This window comes from Polyodon spathula, chromosome 11 (genome assembly GCF_017654505.1).
Source record: "Polyodon spathula isolate WHYD16114869_AA chromosome 11, ASM1765450v1, whole genome shotgun sequence".
In the NCBI taxonomy this organism is placed as follows: Eukaryota; Metazoa; Chordata; class Actinopteri; order Acipenseriformes; family Polyodontidae; genus Polyodon; species Polyodon spathula.
In genome coordinates, this window is record NC_054544.1 from 42,291,929 (window position 1) to 42,313,835 (window position 21,907).

At 41.6% G+C, this 21,907-nt stretch overlaps 1 protein-coding gene across 3 annotated transcripts in view; it reads left to right on the plus strand.

The window, feature by feature from the left end:
* sned1 (sushi, nidogen and EGF-like domains 1) overlaps window positions 1–21,907 on the plus strand; it is an 80,420-nt gene that overhangs the window by 51,663 nt on the left and 6,850 nt on the right. For all 3 annotated transcript variants that reach the window (XM_041264648.1, XM_041264649.1, XM_041264650.1), the window contains exons 18-29: window positions 3,235–3,408; window positions 4,107–4,220; window positions 5,445–5,558; window positions 6,284–6,397; window positions 6,896–7,012; window positions 8,230–8,517; window positions 9,066–9,249; window positions 11,684–11,796; window positions 14,061–14,339; window positions 16,812–16,953; window positions 18,458–18,540; window positions 21,693–21,788. In XM_041264648.1, coding sequence (XP_041120582.1) covers window positions 3,235–3,408; window positions 4,107–4,220; window positions 5,445–5,558; window positions 6,284–6,397; window positions 6,896–7,012; window positions 8,230–8,517; window positions 9,066–9,249; window positions 11,684–11,796; window positions 14,061–14,339; window positions 16,812–16,953; window positions 18,458–18,540; window positions 21,693–21,788 — 1,818 coding nt within the window. The remainder of the gene's footprint in view (window positions 1–3,234; window positions 3,409–4,106; window positions 4,221–5,444; window positions 5,559–6,283; window positions 6,398–6,895; window positions 7,013–8,229; window positions 8,518–9,065; window positions 9,250–11,683; window positions 11,797–14,060; window positions 14,340–16,811; window positions 16,954–18,457; window positions 18,541–21,692; window positions 21,789–21,907) is intronic.

Below are 21,907 nucleotides of genomic sequence, written 5' to 3' on the forward strand. Positions count from 1 at the left end.
CCCTGCCAATGAGAAAAATCCCCATAACATGATGCTGCCACCACCATTCTTCACAGTAGGGATGGTGTTCTTTGGGTGATGCACTGTGTTGGGTTTGCCCCAAACATAACGCTTTGCATTTAGGCCAAAATGTTCCATTTTAGTTTCGTCAGACCACAACATTTTTTGCCACATGGCTACAGAATCTGAAATTTTTTTGCTTACTTCAAACGGGATTCAAGGTGGGCTTTCTTGAGTAATGGCTTCCTTCTTGCCACCCTAACATACAGGTCAAATTTGTGGAGTGTTTGGGATGTTGTTGCAAATGCACACTTTGACCAACCTTGGTTACATCTGAGCTAATTTAGGATTGCTATTACAAGGGGGATGGACAGTTATCCAACCAAGCTATTTCAGTTTTTATTTTTAATTAATTTTCTACAAATTTCTAGAATATTTTTTTTCACTTGGAAGTTGTGGGGTAGGATGTGTAGATAAATGAAAAATATATATATTTTAATGCATTTTAATTCCAGGCTATAAGGCAACAAAAAATGAAAATTTTGAAAGGGGGTGTAGACTTTCTATAGGCACTGTAATTAGTAGTAAACCTTTGCATCTGTATAAACTGCAGCGATTTGTACCCATAGTATGTACAGTTGTCCAGTGACCCTTGTAAGATAGTAAGACTAGACTATGAGTGCAAATATTAGATTGTAATTCCATCTGAGGTTTTTAGTGACGTTGACGTACTGTGTAGCCAAGCCAGCGCTTTACCTATCGCCAGACTGTCACAGTGCAGCTGCATATAATTGTCACACGTCTGCCCCCCTTTTTCCCCCCATCAGCATTGAATCAGCTGCACGTCATTAGTCCTGCCAATAGGTGGCAAAAGAAAACTGAAAATATATTAAACAAAACAGCAGGGAGTGCTGTGTTTTTAAAGATTAGCTTTAAAGACCATTGTGCCAGTTGTCAGAGATCAGCTAAACGGCACATGGTTTGGAGTTCTGCTCTGACGTCAATTGATTAGTCACGCTCGTTCAAACGGTAGGAGTTATAGTTATACAAAAATCAATATAGCAGGCTGTATAAAAAGTGCGCTTTTTAAAGAATATGATCTGCAGCATTTTTATCAATATAAATATGTATTTATAATGCCAATACAGTGTTTATATTATATACTTCAAGCTATAACGACTCACTACCCTGAATCAAAGTTGTATACGGTCCTGTTAATTTATATTTATTAATGTATGCAATAAAGGTGGAATTATTTAAAATCAGAACACTGAACTTCATAATGCAAAACTGCAACAGTTTATATAACCTGAAAATGATACATCTTGCTATGTAATCGGGATGTGGAAAATTGAAGCCATACTGTATATGTTATGTGCAGGGGTGAAATTCTGCCGGTACTTAACGGTATAGTACCGGGATTTATTTAATCTGCTTTTCATCCACTCACACAGTCCACTGGCGCAACGCTTCTCAAATGAGCTTTCATTCAGCACAGTTTGTGCTGATTGTATTCTGTTTTCTCATACTGCTTGTGTCTGTTAACTGCTATTGGTCATCATTAGCGTCAGTATAATCAGTGAATGTTGATTGGCCGTGCTTTCACTCTGATCAGATTTTTTTTTGGCATGTCACGAATCTCCGCCCATTTCGCTTTGTGTCAGTGCTCATTCCTTGTTCAACGAGAGAAGACTGTAGCAGTGCAATGTCAAAACAGTGGTATGAAGTAATTATCATTAATAAGAAGTAATAATTATTTTCTTTAGTGCGGCAGAGAAACTATTTGAAATATTCAAAACAAACTTTGCTGCACATGAATTTGAAGGTAAAAAGCCACATTAGTGTTCGCCATAAATTACATAGTTGATAAATACTACAAATAATTATCATAATGCATTTAACCTTGCACAGATTTACCACATTGCCAGAATTTGCATGAAAGTTTCTAAAATGGCAAGTGATGTGTGGGACAGTAGAGATTAACAATAAAAAACAGGATCAAAGTGCTGCTTCAGATTTGGTAAACGAGTCACAATCAGGATACAGATGGAGGTGTGCTTCACGCTTTTCAAACACTGGCCAAACTTGCAAGGTACATGGTAAGCACAGTGATCATCATTTTGTTTTGTTGTGATCCTAGTATTGTCTGTTATGAGCACTGTAATAAATGAAAACCAGAACGGTGAGGTGTTTTTTCTTTGTACAATGCCCCCTTTTCAAAACATTTTGAGGGTTTATTTAAGTTTACACTTGCGTGTACATCTAAAAGGCAGAAGTAAACCACAGTAATGATATTACTTTATGAAAATGTGTCTTTTGCCATTTTGTTGTACAGAAACCATAATACCAGGGATACATTTTTTTTAAAAGCCTACTTGTATACTGTTTCTGCCTGGCAAAATCTTTTTTTATGGAATAAATCATGGTAATTAATCTACACAGAAACACACAGAATATATTATTGTAGGATAAGTAATAAGTAAAAAAAAAACATAAAAGAAACATAGGCATATATGTTCTAATCCAAGGCTATTATTGTAACATGGCCAGGTCCTGCTGTAGGTGAGTAACCAGGGTCTGGAAAGTATGGGGATGATTGCTGAGAATACTATGGAGATTAAAATGGCCAAGTCAGGTACTTCATTAGTAGTAGTAGTACCTGTTACATAAAAAAAATTGAGGGGTATTTTATCATTTTTTCATAGAACAGTTGTTTTTTTTTTACACCATTTTTTATAACATCATCCCTTTTTAGGCTTGAAACAAAACTCCCTCTCTACGGCAGTTATGGCACAGTGTAATATTTCTTAATGCTTGTCATTTAAGGTTTAACTACAGTGTTGTATTACAGTGCATGACTGAGTGATACATGCAGAGGGTACAACGCTTTCAGTATTTTCAGCTTCCTCGTGTATGGTGAATTGGTTATAATTTTTTAAAGCTTATTTTTTATTCATAAATGTGTCGTGTACCAAGGTATTTGTTCATTGGCACTCAAATTGTCTGTATTTTTTAAATGTTTACACCCGGCTGTGCATGTGTACCTGCATTTCTTTGTTCAGAATTTCAGCCCTGGTTATGCGCATTCACCCAAAGCCCTTGAAGGAACTTTATTATGTACAGATGGGTGTACATTGTTCCTTATATTCCAGAATGTTAAGCTTATTCAATACTTGACACATGCTGTTCTGATTGCTGTAAGCTTGTGTGCTATGCCAGTGCTGTGTGTTTCAGAGATGGACTGTGGAGCCCCTGTGCAGGTGAAGCACGCCCAGGTCCAGTACACCTCCTCCCTGCCCGGCTCCAGCGCCCTGTATACCTGTCACCCCGGATTCACCCCTGTCCCAGGAGCCACAGTCAGCATCTGCGGAGGCCAGGGAGCCTGGAGCCAGCCCCCCGTGTGTGAAGGTAATCCACACACTCTGTTCATACCGGAAGGAAGGGCAGAAATGTTTACTGCTGCAAAGGTCTGGTGGTGCACTAGGTGGCGCTGGCTCTGACCGTTCTGTAGTCACTTTGGTCGCTCTAACCTTTATTACACAGTGCTCCCTCGGTATTTCACCGTTCAATAATTCACACATTCAGTTAATTCACAGTTAGGCCTTGTTAACAGTAAATTGTAAAAGTGCTATATTTAGCTATGTAAAGGCAGTAATTCACTGTGTTCAATAGTTCATGTTTTTTAATATGTAAGTCTGTCAGTGATAAAGAGGGAGCACTGTATATCTAGTGTGACTACTCAGACCTAGAAAAGTCAAAGCGCAAGGTACACGTCTTTAAAGTAACTCACATGTATTCACGGTTACATTGCGTAAAACTGGGAGGCCCAATTTTACTGTTCAATCATAAAATAGGTGCCAGAACATTCAGGTTAAAAGTAGACTTTAGTATTAAAGTCAGTAGAGCTACTCAATTACCTTTATACCCAAAGTCAGTTTTGGAAATATCTTTACTCCCCTTTTATTTGTAAAATTAACTTGAATCTTTATCGTCCTCATGCATTGTGTTTCCAAATGAACCCAGTTACATTTGTTTGGAAATGAAGAACAAACCCCTCTCTTTTGAACATTGACAATTTGAGACCGATTTTATTTCCTGACTTTCAGAAATCAACGAGTGTCTCTCCCAGCCCTGCTTGAACGGCGGGACGTGTAAAGATCGAGTCAACACTTACCTGTGTGCTTGTGAGGAAGGATTTGCCGGACCCAACTGTCAGACAGGTAAAACAAAGGAATCCCTGCAGCGCATACACAAGGACAAGCTGGGGAACACTTAGTAAGAACATTTACAAACAAGAAGAGTTATTGAGCCAATGTAAGCACGTCCAGTTCCTAGTTGCTGATTGATCTCAGAACTTTGTCAAGTTGGGTCTTAAAATATCCAAGTGATTCTGCCTCAACAACTTGACTAGGTAACCCACTCCATACCCCCACCCCTCTCTGTGTGAAGAAGAGTCTCCTTCCCTCTGTCCTAAATCTAACTCTATCTCCAGTTGTGTCCTCTGGGCCTGATTTCTGTACTGTGCCTAAAGTATTGGTAAGGGTTAATTATCCAAACTGTGGCAGATCCAAACTGTAACTCTATATCAATCTCACAAGGGATTTATTGTCCCTCTTATTAACAATACAAATGTGATGAAAAAGATCTGCACAGAGGTTTTAGGTTTTTAGGGTGGCAGGATCTGACACTGCTATATTTTTAGAATATTTACAGATATCCTTGCTTACCTCATCTGTCTTACCTCTCATTAGTTGTACCCTTGTTAAATTTTATTGAGGTTATACCATTGTAAAAGAATCACAACATGCTGTGATATGGGAACATGCTGTTTATCACTGCTCAGTATTTCCACTGCAGGTGTAGGTGTCAGTGAGATAACAGTTCATTTTTAGACATACCTTCAAATTGTATAGGCAATATGTATGTTTGCAACTTACATACAGCCTGCTTCTACTGCGTCTTCTCTTGCTTCTACTGCTTCAAAACTTGTAATTGACTGTTGAAGATATAATGCACATTCAGTGTCACTAACACTACTGAATATAAATATATATTGTCGAAACCTTCACTTAATACATAGAGCTATGTCACTGACTTTGTTGCCATATGATCACACGCCGGTGTGCAGAATTAAAACAGGTTAATTCTTGATAGGAAAGTGTCTGTGAGTTGTTACACATGGATAGAAACCCATTGAGAGGTTTGATGGTACCTGAGGTTGGTGCAGGATTCAGAACCAATCAGAATTATTGCAAACATCATAAATGGGTAAAAAAAAAAAAAAATAGAAGATACACATTTAATAACATTGTAGCTTAATGTATTTTAAAGTGGATATATATATATATATATATATAGTATATATAATTAGAATTTTGTTTCATCTCTCTATTGGGAGGTTTGGTCCCTAACACTTTTTTTGTGTGTGTTTGTGTGTCTTCCAGAGCTAGATGAGTGCCTCTCTGAGCCCTGTAAGCACGGAGGAAGCTGCATGGACCAGCCTGGGTCCTACTTCTGCCAGTGTCCACAGGGGTTTACAGGCCAGGACTGTGAAACAGGTACCCAACCACCACAGCCCCCACACTGCCGCAGACAGCAACTCATTCCAGTATGAATGCCATCACAGCTGATGAAAGTCAACCTAAAACTAATGGACAACATCATCAGACAGTAATAATGTACTTGAGAGTGTATTGTACTGGCAAATTCAGGATGGCTCAGGTCTCACCCCTCAGTCCACCAGCCTGGATTCACTGGTAGAGTACATGCAAGCCTGCATTATTACTATCCGTCATGGGTTAAAGCTTTGTCAATAAGGCTCATTAGTTTCTGTCACAATGGTTGTAAATTTAATAATATTCTATGACTATTACTCCAAATAAAATGAAAGTTACTCTAGGTAATAACTCCTTAAAAGGGAAGCGATTTTCACCAGGTATTTTCCACATCTTTGCTCTGGTACTTTTTGTCTTGGGGGGAAAATAGTTAACAAGATAAGATATAGTTCCTATATGGGTCTCGAAACAAGCGATCCCAGTGATTCAGCATCAACAACATGGTTTAGTATCCCATTCCATAAATTGACCACACTGTAAGAAAAGTGTCTCCTGTCTCCACCTAATTTAAGCAGCTATCTTCTTCTGGGCATGCTCTCAATCTGCTGTCCATACCCCTTGTTTGTCCAGTCAGAAGCAGCAGGGTCTGATCAGACAGTAGCACTGCTGAGGGGGTTGCACTATCATTTCCAATATTGTGTTCAGGGTGGCTGCTCTGTGTCTTTCAGAACTGGATGGCTGTGGGTCAAGCCCCTGTTTAAATGGTGGAGTTTGCAAAGGGCATAGAGGGATCTACCTGTGTGTCTGCAAGGAGGGCTTCATGGGAGAGACCTGCCAAACAGGTATGGGCATCAGAGTTCACTAAACCTGTGTATATCACCCTCTGACCACAGGGACCAGGCTGCTGAAGCCTCCCATTGTCTACCACAGTTCTGTCACATTCTGCTACTCTGCATCCAGGCAGGGAAACGCACTGCTGGAGCACAGAAAAGCAAATACTTAACATGAGCAGCTTTTAATGGACTAGATTCCACAAATAGAACCCCCCAAACATTTGGTTGGTATGGAGAAAAAATGTATTATTTAACTAACCGATATTTAAAACTACAGGTGCATGACACATATTAATGAAGAAACTCCAGGTTCATGCATAGTGTAAATACATATTTTATAACATGAATTTGGATTTTTAATTATAAAAAGGAAGTGTCACATATGTATTTGTCCAAAGGGCTGCTAACAACTAAAGACTACTGAACTCATGACTTCATTATAAGATGCCTTGTTTTCCCAGTAGGTATGTATTACTGTTGCTGATCTGTTTCTGACTCCCCCTCTAGCGGAAGACCCCTGCTCACTGCAGCCTTGTGGAAGCCGAGGGTACTGCCGCAGTGACAAAAGTGGGCAGTACATCTGCACCTGTAAAGTAGGATACACTGGGAGGGACTGTGAAAAAGGTACCTCTAGAACTGAGTGAAAAACACACTGTAGCAATTCAAAAATCCTAAAGGACTCATAAGCATTTTTCATTATATATGAAAAATCATTTCATATATATATACTAGATATCCATTGTACAATAGGATTTATAGTGATACCAGCAATAATTATTTTAAGAAAGAAGAATCAGACAAGTGAGCTCAGGGGCACACAGTAACATTGCCTGGGCCTACTCAAAGTTTTGTGAACTGTTTTTATAAATAACATTCTCTTAGTTTTACCCTCTCTTCAAACATATAATAAACCTTCTTAAAACAAACTTGGTTCAACCATAGTGCTAAGTTTAGAAATACTAAAAGAAACTTAAAAATGCAATGACAGATGGTTCAACTAGACAAGTCTTTTTCAGTTTCTTCAAAATCAAGAACTCTAACAGTCATTTAGTTAATCAAAAAAACATTAATTAAAACATTCCTTGAAACTTTGTGAATATGGGCCTGTGGCAAAGTGGCAATTAGTAGCAGGTGTATAGCAGGTGTGGTGCTGGTGCGGTAATCCCAAAGAACGAACAGGCGACAAAGTTCGGGTGAAATGGGTTGTTTTATTTGTTTTTAAATCCAATGGTCTGATGTCCAGCCAGTAAATAATAAAGCTTTAGCAATACACACCATCTTGTTTGATTCCAGTTTTGTGCTGGCCCTTGGCGACAGCTCCAGATTCATATTTAGCCATCTAGTGATACAAACAAGACAATTACTTATAACACTAAAAACAAACAAATACTCACGAATACTTTCTCTGCGTCTCTCATGGTCCTTCCAGTTCCTTAAAGCAAACCAAGCGAAGGAAAAGATTCACGATTCTCTGGCCCCTTTATGCTATCACGCATGACCCCTTGGTAAGTGATTGCAGCTGTGTCTGTTGCTTGCAGCTGCTACCTCATTTACCTTCTGGGTCAATACGTTGCTGCAACAGAGTCTCGCCTTCTTCCAGGCTGACCGACTTCCCGACACTGGGAATGAACTGTCATGCCAGCCCATCCAAAGACTTCCCCTTTCGCTATTTAGCGCCCCCACAGGTAGGGAGGGAGTTATCCAACCAGAACTCATTATATTTCTGTCACAGGGCCCCTAGTAAGTTATTTTTTACACAGCATGACAGATATGTTGTATATTATCTGGTGTGGTCTGGTGCAGTAGCACAGTAATGCTGACCTGCCTTGCTTTGTACACAGAGCTGATGCCCCCTGCAGCCCTGCAGGTGGTGAGGGTGGAAGAGGGCGAGGTGGAGGTGAGCTGGCGCTCACCGGACGCCCCCCAGGAGCTGATTGACGGCTTTGCTGTCACCTACACACCCATTGGGGGTGGCGATCGCAAGACCGACTACCTGGACAAGCAGCGTTCGACCCACCTGCTGCGCTCGCTGGCGCCCGGGCGTCTCTACAACATCACAGCCTTCTCCGTGAAGCGCAACGCCAACAACAACGACATCAGCCAGCCCGTGCTCACCATCGTACGCACCAGTGAGTACTGGAACTGCTGTGCTGAACACATCTGCAATCACCTTGTTTGATACCAGTTTTACAAACAAGAAATTAGTGCTCCTTCTCAAGGAAGCTCCAACACATGCTTATGCAGATCAGAATAAATTTGGGGCAATCTGAAACTCTTCTGGGATCATTTTATCCAACCCATACTGTTACTGGTAGGATATCTGAATTAAGAAAATTACAAAGTGAATTACTTATGTTTAGTCATGTGCCATATATTTAACCATCCTCGGCAACAGGGGTATAGTGGAGGCCGGTCAGCCACACTTTAGAGTATATCTAGAGAGTCACATATCTATAGTCTACTGGTTTTTGCCAATTTACCCTTCATTATGGATTATGGTGCTAGTGGATCAAGGCTACCTCCTGGTTCATGTTACTGTTTTGTTTTTACAGTCACATAGGAGGATGTATGTTATGTATAAGGGGGTGTGTGGTGTCCTAAATGCTGGGATCCAGCTCTCTGTCCATGTGGTTTCACATTCTTTGATACAACGTTCTGTGTATGTGAATCTCTGCAGGGCCCCGCAAAGTAGAGGACTTCCACGTAGCCAACGTGTCCACATCCCGCGTGTGGCTGAAATGGGCCCTCCACAATATCAGACACTCCACAGTCAACAGGGTCCGTGTCTCGCTGCGCTCCTCCCAGAGTGCGGAGAACATCACAGTGCTGCTCAACACCAACACCACAGAGCACAGCTTCGGGTGAGTCAGCCTTTGTTTGCATATGATTCTTAATGGGACCATTGGAGATCCATCAGTGAAATAAGAATATGAATCAAAACTAATTTCAACTGTCCACCCAAAAAGACTTTTATTCAAAACATTTGATTGTATAGTTACGGATGACACATGAAATATGATACAGGAGTGATTGTTGTATTCGTAGGTATACTGCAGGCAACCATTTTCGTCACACAGTGCTGAGTGGTTATTCCGCAACCATGGTATTAAGTACTAAATAACTTTAAGGTGACAATAAACTAGAAACTAGATCAGTGATTTTTCTTTTTTAATCATTTATCATGGACAAACCCCGAATTTTCGGCAGTATTTTCATGTTTCTTGCATTCTGAGTGGGAGCATTCTGAGCAGCAGCGTTCTAAGCTCTCTTACAGCGTGGTCCGAGGGAGCCTATGAACAGCATAGAGAGCTCTTCAGAAGCACAAGAATGACAATAGCATTATCTGATACACTAAGAGCCAGTTTACACATACAACCTTATTGCAAACCTTACTGCCCTTTGAAGACTGGGTTTCAATCAGGCTTGGTTGGGTGACACATGAATTAAATCTCCACTGAACCCAATAGTGGGAGTGGGACGTAGTGTATTACACAAGTACAAAGCAACACATGGTTCAGCTTAACAGCAGTCTTAGAAAGGATTGGATTAATATGGAGAATGGCAGGGGCAGCTGTGGAAAGGTCACATTGCAACTATATCTCTTCCCTGTGGATAAATGCAGTAATAGTGCTGCCAATCCTTATCCTTTATAGCATCAACAGAGAGGCACTTTTCAACTCCTGGAGGTCTGGGTTGTTGATCTAAAAACACTAGCATAGAGCTGAGCAGAATTTCCGGTACTCTGAGAAGAACAATGACTGAGAAGGACAAAGCCCCGCCATCTTGCTAGGTTTTGTGCTTTGTGAGAAAGTAGTGTTGGACAAATGTCCTTGAGACGGCCTTAAGGGCAGGGACTGGGCTTGAGGCTTATTTATTTCATGAACCTGAAAAAACAACATACCAGCAGATGAATGTATCCAGAAGTGAAGCTCCTAAACTTGTTTCCTAGATAATATGTAAGAAAAAGCAAAGTGATCTGGGGAAATCATTTGGAATTGTAGTCGAGGTAATAATATACAGAGCCGCCTTCGTAACAAAAGAAAATATTTTTATATAGCTAAGCTCAAAAGTTACGTCTGCTGCCTAATTCAGGGGCAGGATGGAGTTGTAAAAACAAAATTAGCTAATAAAAATACACTTTGGGGAAAAAAGAGGAAATTGGGAAATACCAGCAAGAGAATAATCCAATTGAAATGCTGCCACAGGGTTTTATTGTCCACTTCCCAAAGAATCAACTAAAAAAGCTAATTACATTTTCTTTTTTTTTTCTTTTACCTTGAAAATAAAGGTAATTGTTGGGAATGATGTTAACGTACCTGTTTTATTAAGAAATACTAAAAGAAACAGTATTTTTCATTGTCTTCTAGTCGAAATTTTTGTCATTGAATTAGTTTATTTTACTTCTAATTTCGTAGGACCAGTACTATTGGGTGTTTCATAGTTATGGTTGAAATACCTGTTTTATGGCGCATGGCACCAGAACCGCCACCAGTACTCTTAATGGGCCAGTCAGCAGTCAAATCTAGCTGTCGGCCCTGGTGACTGGTTGTTGCACATATATTACCCAGCATCAAATAGTTTTATTCTACCCACCAGCCACACTTTAGTGCAAAATACCAGGCACATTGCAACAACTTTTCTCTTGTTTACTGTGCCAAGCTGGGATCTGTATAGCATCAAAATAAATGAATCACTTACAATGTAAACAGCCTTGTTCAGAGACTTCAGTAGGGTCCAGGGAATGTTCATTTTAAACCGTTGATGGATCAAACAGTCTGCTTTCTTTACTGGTTATTGGCTGTTTTAGAGCAATAAGCTCTGAATTATTATTAAATCTTTTTTCAATAAATTTCATTTAAAGTACCTTACCCATAAGGGAGGAGGGGAGCATGAAGCTGCCACCTCCTTTCATAACCCAGAAACCTCAGAAGGTCTGGGGTTTGGTGAGTGAACAACAGTGGCCAATGACCTGTCTCTACAGTATAATAATAATACATTCAAAATGAGAGCCATCCGTAGTATGAAAGAGTCACCACTGGCAGCAGCCTTGCTGTACTCACAGATTCGGATTCTCTTCACAGCCTGTGCTGAGCAATGCAAAGACCAACTTTTATCATAATTCAATAAGCACTTCTCGAAATATATGTAGAGACTTGTTGGGACATGCAGACAGAGACAGTCCTAGATATATCCCCTTAATAACTGAAGGGCAGAAAATGCTCTTTTCAGTGTCATACAGAATGGGGTTGTCTCCTGGGAGGATAAGTAGAGTAACATGTTGTTTTGTGTTTCCAGATCCCTGCTTCCTGGGGAGATGTACACTGTGGACATTGTGACTCAGAGCGGGTTGAAGCCAGAGGAACTGCCGACTGTGAGCCAATCAGTAGGGCCGATTCGCCTGTGGACCCGTACGTAACCCCACAGATGCCTTCGTCCGTGCCAGACTTAATTTTCAAATAATTGTCAAGAGTAGAATACAACCATATGAGCACAAATGGAAAGTGTAGACCTTTCACAGAGAATGCTCAGGGTTACCTAGTCATGTTGTTGAAGCCGAATCACTGGGGACCTTGAAGACCTGACTTGAAGTTTTGTGACCAATCAGCTACTAGGAACTTGACAAGCATCGATGGGCCGGATGGCCTTCTTTTGTAAAATGTTCTTGTATTTCTGTAGGTCTGGGGCACCACTGAAATTTCAAGTTAAACCTAAAAGTACTGGGGTGCCCGAGTGGCTTGTCTGGTAAAAATCGTGACCACGTGGTGTGCAGAATGAGTCATACAGTCAGGGGAGCGCAGGGTCGCGTCGTTGGTCTGCGCTGGAGATTCCAAAAGGAACATTGCGTTGACTGACACTCTCACAGGTTAGGGAGGCAAAACAAGCAGGGACTGTGTCTTCTCAGCATGCTACAGCAGACCATACAGGCATCTTAATGAGCTCAAGCGGATGCCTGCAGGGCTGTTCTTTGTTCTCCAGAGGCCGGTAGTATGCCAACACCCCCTTTTAAGTTCCTGGGTGTAAAGAGGCCTTTGGCTTAGTCATAGGATGGGAGGACACCCACTGACCTTTAGTTCTGCTGAGCTGTAACCCATTTGATGCACATTCCTGAAAATGTATTTGTGTACAACAAAATACACTGAACAAAAATATAAACGCAACATGTAAAGTGTTGGGGCCATGTTTCAGGAGCTGAAATAAAAGATCCCAGAAATTTTCCATATGCACAAAAAGCTTATTTCTCTCAGATTTTGTGCACAGATTTGTTTACATCCCGGTTAATGAGCATTTCTCCTTTGCCAAGGTAATCCATCCACCTGTCAGGTGTGGCATATCAAGAAGCTGATTAAACAGTATGATCATTACACAGGTGCACCTTGTGCTGAGGACAATAAAAGGCCACTCTAAAATGTGCAGTTTTGACACACAACACAATGCCACAGATGTCTCAAGTTTTGAGGGAACGTGCAATTGGCATACTGACTGCAAGAATGTCCACCAGAGCTGTTGCCAGAGAATTGAATGTTCATTTCTCTACCATAAGCCGCCTCCAACATCGTTTTAGAGAATTTGGCAGTATGTCCAACCAGCCTCACAACCGCAGACCACGTGTAACCACACTAGGCCAGGACCTCCACATCCGGCTTCTTCACCTGCAGGATTGTCTGAGACCAGCCTCCAGGACAGCTGATGAAACTGTGGGTTTGCACAACTGAAGAATTTCTGCACAAACTGTCAGAAACCATCTCAGGGAAGCTCATCTGCATGCTCGTCGTCCTCACCAGGGTCTTGACCTGAGAAGTTCGGCGTTGTAACCAACTTCAGTGGGCAAATGCTCACCTTCAGTGGCTACTGGCATGCTGGAGAAATGTGCTCTTCACAGATGAATCCCGGTTTCAACTGTACCGGGCAGATGGCAGACAGAGTGTATGGCGTCGTTTGCTGGTGTCAACGTTGTGCCCCTTGGTGGGGTTATGGTATGGGCAGGCATAAGCTACGGACAACAAACACAATTGCATTTTATCTATGGCAATTTGAATGCACAGAGATACCATGACGAGATCCTGAGGCCCATTGTCGTGCCATTCATCTGCCGTCATCACCTCATGTTTCAGCATGATAATGCACGGCCCCATGTCGCAAGGATCTGTACACAATTCCTGGAAGCTGAAAATGTCCCAGTTCTTCCATGGCCTGCATACTCACCAGACATGTCTCCCATTGAGCATGTTTGGGATGCTCTGGATCAACATGTACGACAGCGTGTTCCAGTTCCCGCCAATATACAGCAACTTTGCACAGCCATTGAAGAGGAGTGGGACAACATTCCACAGGCCACAATCAACAGCCTGATCAACTCTATGCGAAGGAGATGTGTCGCGCTGCATGAGGCAAATGGTGGTCACACCAGATACTGACTGGTTTTCTGATCCATGCCCCTACCTTTTTTAAGGTACCTGTGACCAACAGATGCATATCTGTATTCCCAGTCATGTTAAATCCATAGATTAGGGCCTAATGATTTTATTTTAATTGACTGATTTCCTTATATGAACTGTAACTCAGTAAAATCTTTGAAATTGTTGCATGTTGCATTTATATCTTTGTTCAGTATATATAGTCTGTGCATTTTAGATCCATTGTATCTGTCAAATCCTTTCTGCTTCCACCTTAGGGCCCCTCGCCCCTGTGAACATGTCATTGTCCTTCATTACCGCGACAACGGCACAGATAACTTGGGAGCGGCCTCTGATTGGCTCCCTGGATGGCTACGTGATCAATGTCACGTCCAGCCGCACCACGAAGAGCCGCTATCTGCCGAACGGGAAGATGAGTGCCTACACTGTGCGAGAGCTGTCCCCGGGCCTGCAGTACCGCCTGTCCCTCACTGCCGTGCGCAGTACTGACCGCGAGCAGCTGCACAGCGACCCGCTCCGTCTCAACATCACCACCAGTGAGTACCACCAGCAGGCAGGGGGCAGCCTCTCGTTGGGTAATTTCAGTTTAAAACATTTTAAAACATGTTTGCGCCTCTCCCAAGTATTGTTCAGTTGAAGAAGACTAACCCAGGGCTTAATGGAATGAGCTGTGAAGGTTGAAGGAAGTGAACTTATTTACTATAGAACAAGAGTTAGGGGGACTTGACTGGTGTCTTTAAAATCCTACAAGTTGACAAAGTTAACACTAACCAATACTTTAAGCACAGCACAGAAACCAACCACAGTTGGAAATTAAGTGGAGACAAACAGTACAGAGGGGAGGAGAAACTTCTTCACACAGTGGTGAAGGTATGAAATGAGCTACCTAGTCATGTTGTTGATGCTCAACTACTGAATTCCTTTAAGACCTGGCTTGAAGAGGTTTTGAGATCAGCTACTAGGAACCTCATGAGCATTAATGGGTTGAATGGCCTCCTCTGGTTCATAACTTAATGTTTCTGACAGGTTAGCTTATGCTGGCCATCATAAGTTTAAATTTAAAGCATGATAGAAAGTTTCCACGTTAAGATTTTTTTCAACCACAATGGGACAGGAGCATGAAGTGAAAATTGGTGTCTACACCAAAAACTGGAGGAATGGTGGGGTAGTGGAATGAGTTCTGGCACTATTGATAATGACCTAGGACTTGTAAATAAACTGATGCTGGAACAAACATGTTGAATATTCTGTCACAATTAAACTGAAAAAAAAATTCAGTGCTAATGCTTATAAGAGGTAACATTTGGGTTTTAGCATGGTCAGCACTTGTTTTAATGGAATTGGCTGGCATTGTGACTGAAACACAATCCTAGCAGATATTGACAACTACTCAACTCACTGTCCAGAAGGATATAGGTGGATTTCGGTAAACAATTAAACATAGTGCTACAGATCCTCTCGTAGACTGTAGTGTTACGGATCCTCACGTAGACTGTAGTGTTACGGATCCTCACGTAGACTGTAGTGTTACGGATCCTCTCGTAGACTGTAGTGTTACGGATCCTCTCGTAGACTGTAGTGTTACGGATCCTCTCGTAGACTGTAGTGTTACGGATCCTCTCGTAGACTGTAGTGTTACGGATCCTCTCGTAGACTGTAGTGTTACGTATCCTCTCGTAGACTGTAGTGTTATGGATCCTCTCTTAGACTGTAGTGTTATGGATCCTCACGCAGACTGCAGTGTTACGGATCCTCACGTAGACTGTAGTGTTACGGATCCTCTCGTAGACTGTAGTGTTACGGATCCTCTCGTAGACTGTAGTGTTACGGATCCTCACGTAGACTGTAGTGTTACGGATCCTCTCGTAGACTGTAGTGTTACGGATCCTCTCGTAGACTGTAGTGTTACGGATCCTCTCGTAGACTGTAGTGTTACGGATCCTCTCGTAGACTGTAGTGTTACGGATCCTCTCGTAGACTGTAGTGTTACGGATCCTCTCGTAGACTGTAGTGTTACGGATCCCCTCGTAGACTGTAGTGTTACGGATCCTCTCGTAGACTGTAGTGTTACGGATCCTCACGTAGACTGTAGTGTTACGGATCCTCACGTAGACTGTAGTGTTACGGATCCTCTTGTAAACTGTAGTGTTACGGATCCTCACGTAGGCACATTCTATCTGGATATAAGTTAAGAGAGTCAGTATTGCTGATTTCGGCTCAGTGGTCAGTGAAGTTCTGATTTAATTTTAGAGTTTTAAAAAAATTACACACAATTACAGAAAGGATGAAGTGTGTTTGGTTAGCATATATTTCAGAAGTAACCATTTGGCTTTCAATTTTAATAACCATGTATGCAATAACATTCAAGTTATTTTCACCCATACATTAAGCATGTGGCCCTGTAGTCCTCAGAAGTATCCATGTGGTTATGTGGTACTTAATATTTATTTCTATAAGCTTCTTAGGAGCAATTAGGCAGTAACAGAAGTTTTATGTGTTTGAAGCAACATAATATAAAGTTATTACTTAATAAATAGTGTTTTAAACCTTCAAACTACTAACCTGGATATAATTTAAGAAAGACAGAGTTGGTATTGCTGCTTTCACTTCAGTAATCAGTGAAGTTTTGAAGAGCAAGCAATAATACCGGTCTATATTTGTCTATCACAGACGGCGCCACCAACAGGCTGCCTCTCAGACTACAGGATTTTAGTATACACAAAAAAGATGCATTACTCAGGTATTTCGCAAGCATTAAATTATTCTTGCAGGTAAGTACTTTATTTTTTTTTAATCTAGCTGGTGCTATAATACCACCCTGAAATGATACAGTGCTTTGTTCCAGCCTGTATCATGATAACTTTAAATTTAAAATAAAAAGACTAAAACCTGACACATGTATTCAGGGCTCTGTGATCATTATGAGACTGGGTGGGAGAAAGTGACAGCAACACTTTCCCATGGTACACATGTCTCATGTTCCTGTCTTCTTACCCTTGTTTCTGCAGTGCTGTCTGATGAAAGGTCTGGCAGGAGAGAGAGTGCTGGGTCTGCGGGTCGAGCCACCCAGGTGGTGAGCGGCCGAGCCCCCAGCAGCCGTCATCTTCCCACAGTCCAGCTCGACAGGGAGAACTTTGATGAGCTCCCCAGGTGGGTCATGTTTCAAAACGCTATTTAAAATAAAGCATAGCAATTCCAGTGCTTTTTTCAAGATAAAACTCAAAACACTTCTACTGAAGGGGATGTTGGCAGAGTTAAGAGCACAGTGGGGAAAAAATGTTCTTGATGGACAGAATTATACCTTTAAAATCACAACAGGGTGTGTGTGAGACATAAGGCAAAGTGGCTTCAGCTGCCATATTGCAGTTATACAGTGACTATGAAGACAAAAAAAAATAAAAAAATAGCTGACAAAAATAGGTTTAAAGAAATCTGTGATGCTGTCGTGATTGTTATGACATCACAAAGCACATTGGAATGAATAGTAGGACGGTCCTTGCCATTCTGTAATTTAGAACAGGGGTTGTAGTTCTATATGGTTATTCGTCAAATTGAAGGTACAGTGTCAAAAAGAGCACTGAAATCTACAGACCAGCCGAGCTGTCTAGAATCTGTACATTGTGTAGATTCATATCCTACCCTTGTCCAACAAAACCAATTCTGGTTTTAAAGTGTAATTTTATTGGAATAATGAAAAAAACTACTAAAAGTGTCTTCTTTTCCACTGCCTTTTTTTAGTGTTGAATAGGTAGATTAGTTTTGCTTTGAGGCATTTATTGTTTTGGTATTTGTATCCATGTGAAGAAATCTCACTTTGATTGTCAGTGCAGTTTAGAATCATGCATCATTTTACATTCTAAGATGCTGAAACAAAACATATTAATACACCTGTCCACACACCTGAAAATCTTGCTCCCCAGACCTAACCTCAACCCCTGGTCATCTCTGACAAAATATCCCAGCTGGCCTATGACCTTTTAAACCATAAATAATGTATTAATGAAAAATAATGGACAAGGATGACAGAGCAACCATTAACTTCTGCATCTTCCTGGAAAGCAATAGTGACCTCTAGCTGTCGATTTTTAGAATATCATCCCACAAAAATCACAAACAACAGCCTTTTGTAGGGCTTTTTAAATCTGAATATTGAAGTAGTCCAGCATACATGGTGATCAAGGGCAGACCAATTAGATGCTGATGTGAAGGCTGGGTGTTACAGAGGGTGAAATAATTTATTAAGTGCTATTACCTCCTTAGCCCCACAGGGGCCAGTCCCATACTGACTCGTTACTGTGTCTTTTACCTCAACATCCTAAAACTTGGTCCCAAACAATGGGTAGCAAGATTCTGGGACAAACTCCACAGGTTGCTTAGAGTAACACAGCCCCAATAAATGTTATGCTCAATCAATGAGGAGCTGAAAAGCTGTGTTTTTACAGGGACACACAAGGAAGCTGCAAATATCTGCAGTAGCAAGTGTAGCAGTAGCATGTGGTAAGTGAACAGTATAACTATAGGAGAAGCTGCAAATTACTGGGGTACTTTTCACAAGTGGTGTTCAGACACCTTTCGTGCTATAGCACTGCACACTTTGAATGCTCAGAGTAATTAGAAATGGGTGAATTTCTAACTCTTTGCACTTGACTTGCAGATACACTGAGCTGATTGACGGCCGGGGAAGAATCACTGCCAAGTTTAGCAACCTACAGAACAAGGCCATCACACACCGTGCACGTACGTATAACCATCACCGCAGAATTCACCAGGGCTGTGTTTAACCATCACCACAGAATTCACCAGGGCTGCATATAACCATCACCACAGAATTCACCAGGACTGCGTTTAACCATCACCACAGAATTCACCAGGGCTATGTTTTACCAGCACCACAGAATTCACCAGGACTGTGTATAACCATCACCACAGAATTCACCAGGGCTGCGTTTAATCATCACCACAGAATTCACCAGGACTGCGTTTAACATCACCACAGAATTCACCAGGACTGCGTTTAACATCACCACAGAATTCACCAGGGCTGCGTATAACCATCACCACAGAATTCACCAGGACTGCGTTTAACATCACCACAGAATTCACCAGGGCTGCGTTTAACATCACCACAGAATTCACCAGGACTGTGTATAACCATCACCACAGAATTCACCAGGGCTACGTTTAATCATCACCACAGAATTCACCAGGACTGCGTTTAACATCACCACAGAATTCACCAGGACTGCATTTAACATCACCACAGAATTCACCAGGGCTGCGTATAACCATCACCACAGAATTCACCAGGGCTGCGTATAACCATCACCACAGAATTCACCAGGGCTGTGTTTAACCATCACCACAGAATTCACCAGGGCTGCGTTTAACATCACCACAGAATTCACCAGGGCTGCGTTTAACCATCACCACAGAATTCACCAGGGCTGCGTTTAACCATCACCACAGAATTCACCAGGACTGCGTTTAACATCACCACAGAATTCACCAGGGCTGCGTTTAACATCACCACAGAATTCACCAGGACTGCGTTTAACATCATCACAGAATTCACCAGGGCTGCGTTTAACCATCACCACAGAATTCACCAGGGCTGCGTTTAACCATCACCACAGAATTCACCAGGGCTGCGTTTAACATCACCACAGAATTCACCAGGGCTGCGTTTAACCATCACCACAGAATTCACCAGGACTGCGTTTAACCATCACCACAACCACAGAATTCACCAGGACTGCGTTTAACATCACCACAGAATTCACCAGGACTGCGTTTAACATCACCACAGAATTCACCAGGACTGCGTTTAACATCACCACAGAATTCACCAGGACTGCGTTTAACATCACCACAGAATTCACCAGGGCTGCGTTTAACCATCACCACAGAATTCACCAGGGCTGCATTTAACATCACCACAGAATTCACCAGGACTGCGTTTAACCATCACCACAGAATTCACCAGGACTGCGTTTAACCATCACCACAGAATTCACCAGGGCTGCGTTTAACATCACCACAGAATTCACCAGGGCTGCGTTTAACCATCACCACAGAATTCACCAGGGCTGCGTTTAACCATCACCACAGAATTCACCAGGGCTGCGTATAACCATCACCACAGAATTCACCAGGACTGCGTTTAACATCATCACAGAATTCACCAGGGCTGCGTTTAACATCACCACAGAATTCACCAGGGCTGCGTTTAACATCACCACAGAATTCACCAGGGCTGTGTTTAACCATCACCACAGAATTCACCAGGGCTGCTTTTAACCATTGCTGCATCTTTATTATTCTTTTCATCGTTCTGGTCCTGTGTGGTGGGGCTGGTTCTGAAAAAAACAAATTCAGATCATTCTGTGAACCCTCCCAGGTTTATGTGGTATGTGTACTTTTTAGATGAATGGTGCTCTGTCCGATTACTCAAATGTTGTATTTTTTTTTCTTCCAATAAGTCTGTTAAAGCACTATGAGTTCAGAAGCTGTTCTTCAGTTCTAGTCTGTCGTAGACATACAATGCTTATATAGCTTTGCATTTAGGCCAAAAAGGTCGATTTTAGTTTCGCCAAACAACAAAACTTTTTGCCACATGGCTACAGAATTTGTTTTTTTTGAGTTTTGTTTTTTTCCATACTTCAAACGGGATTCAAGATGGGCTTTCTTGAGTAATGGCTTCCTTCTTACCACCCTACCGTACAAGCGAGATTTGTGGAATGCTTGGGATATTGTTGTCATATGCACACTTTGATCAGTCTTGGCCATAAAAGCCTGTAACTCTTGCAAAGTTGCCATTGGCCTCTTGGTAGCCTCTCTCATAAGTCTCCTTCTTGCTCGGTCATCCAGTTTGGAGGGACGGCCTGATCTAGGCAGGGTCTTGGTGGTGCCATACACCTTCTACTTCTTAATAATCGTCTTGATCATGCTGCAAGGGATATTCAAGGCCTTTGATATATTTTTTTATACCCATCCCCTGATCTGTGCCTTTCAACACCTTTGTCCCAGAGTTCTTTTGCAGGGGCCTTGGTGCTCATAGTTGAGTCTTTACTTTGAAATGCACTACCCAGCAGAGGGAACCTACAGGAACGGCTGAATTTATCCTGAAATCATGTGAATCACTACAATTTAACACAGGTGGAGGCCACTTAACTTGGTGTGTGATTTTGAAGGCTATTGGTTACACCTGAGCTAATTTAGGATTACTATTACAAGGGGGGTGGACACTTATCCAACCAAGCTGTTTCAGTTTTTTTTTGTAATTTATTTTCTACAGATTTCTAGAATATTTTTTGTGGGGTAGGATGTGAAATGAAAAAAAAAAACTATTTTAATGCATTTTAATTCCAGGCTATATAGCAACAAAAGGTGAAAAATTTTAAAGGGGGTGTAGACTTTCTATAGGCACTGTATGTGATGTAAGCTGGATCCCCCAAAGTGTGTTTATATTAGTTAGAGCCAGCTCAGTCCAGTGCACAGCAGCAAAACAAAAGGAGCCCTGATCTATAGTGGCAGATCATTAGATATGTCTGGATTGTATTAGAACTGATCTATTCTAATACATTTGTCTATAGCAAGCAGCTAGAACTGAAAATCTCCAAGACTCAAATGAAAGCCCCTTAGCACAAACTTAGCTGTTTGTTTTTAAATAAACACAGCGTTTGAGTAATCACACTCAAAATGACTGCAAACATCATAAACACGCAAAGAAAAATTAATATAATCTGAAGTTAGTTACTCTCTAATGTCAATCATTTTGCTCCAATAGTACAGTAAAATGTATATCAATTAGAAATCTATACACCAAAGTAAATTGTACATTTTTGTTCATAATTGATTATGTATTTACTGTATTGCATATTCTGTTCAAGGACCCGAGTCTCCAATCAAGTTAGAGAACATAGAGGAGACAACCAATAAAATCAGCCTGGCCCTCGAGATCCCAGAGGCGGAGAACAGGAAGACAGGTGGGTCCTACGCTGGGCCTGTATGAAATACAGTGATAGCTACACCCAGCGGGTCTGTGTAGCACAGCTGCACTGCACACTGTTCATGTCTTTGCATGTGGGGCTATTCCAAGCACAAT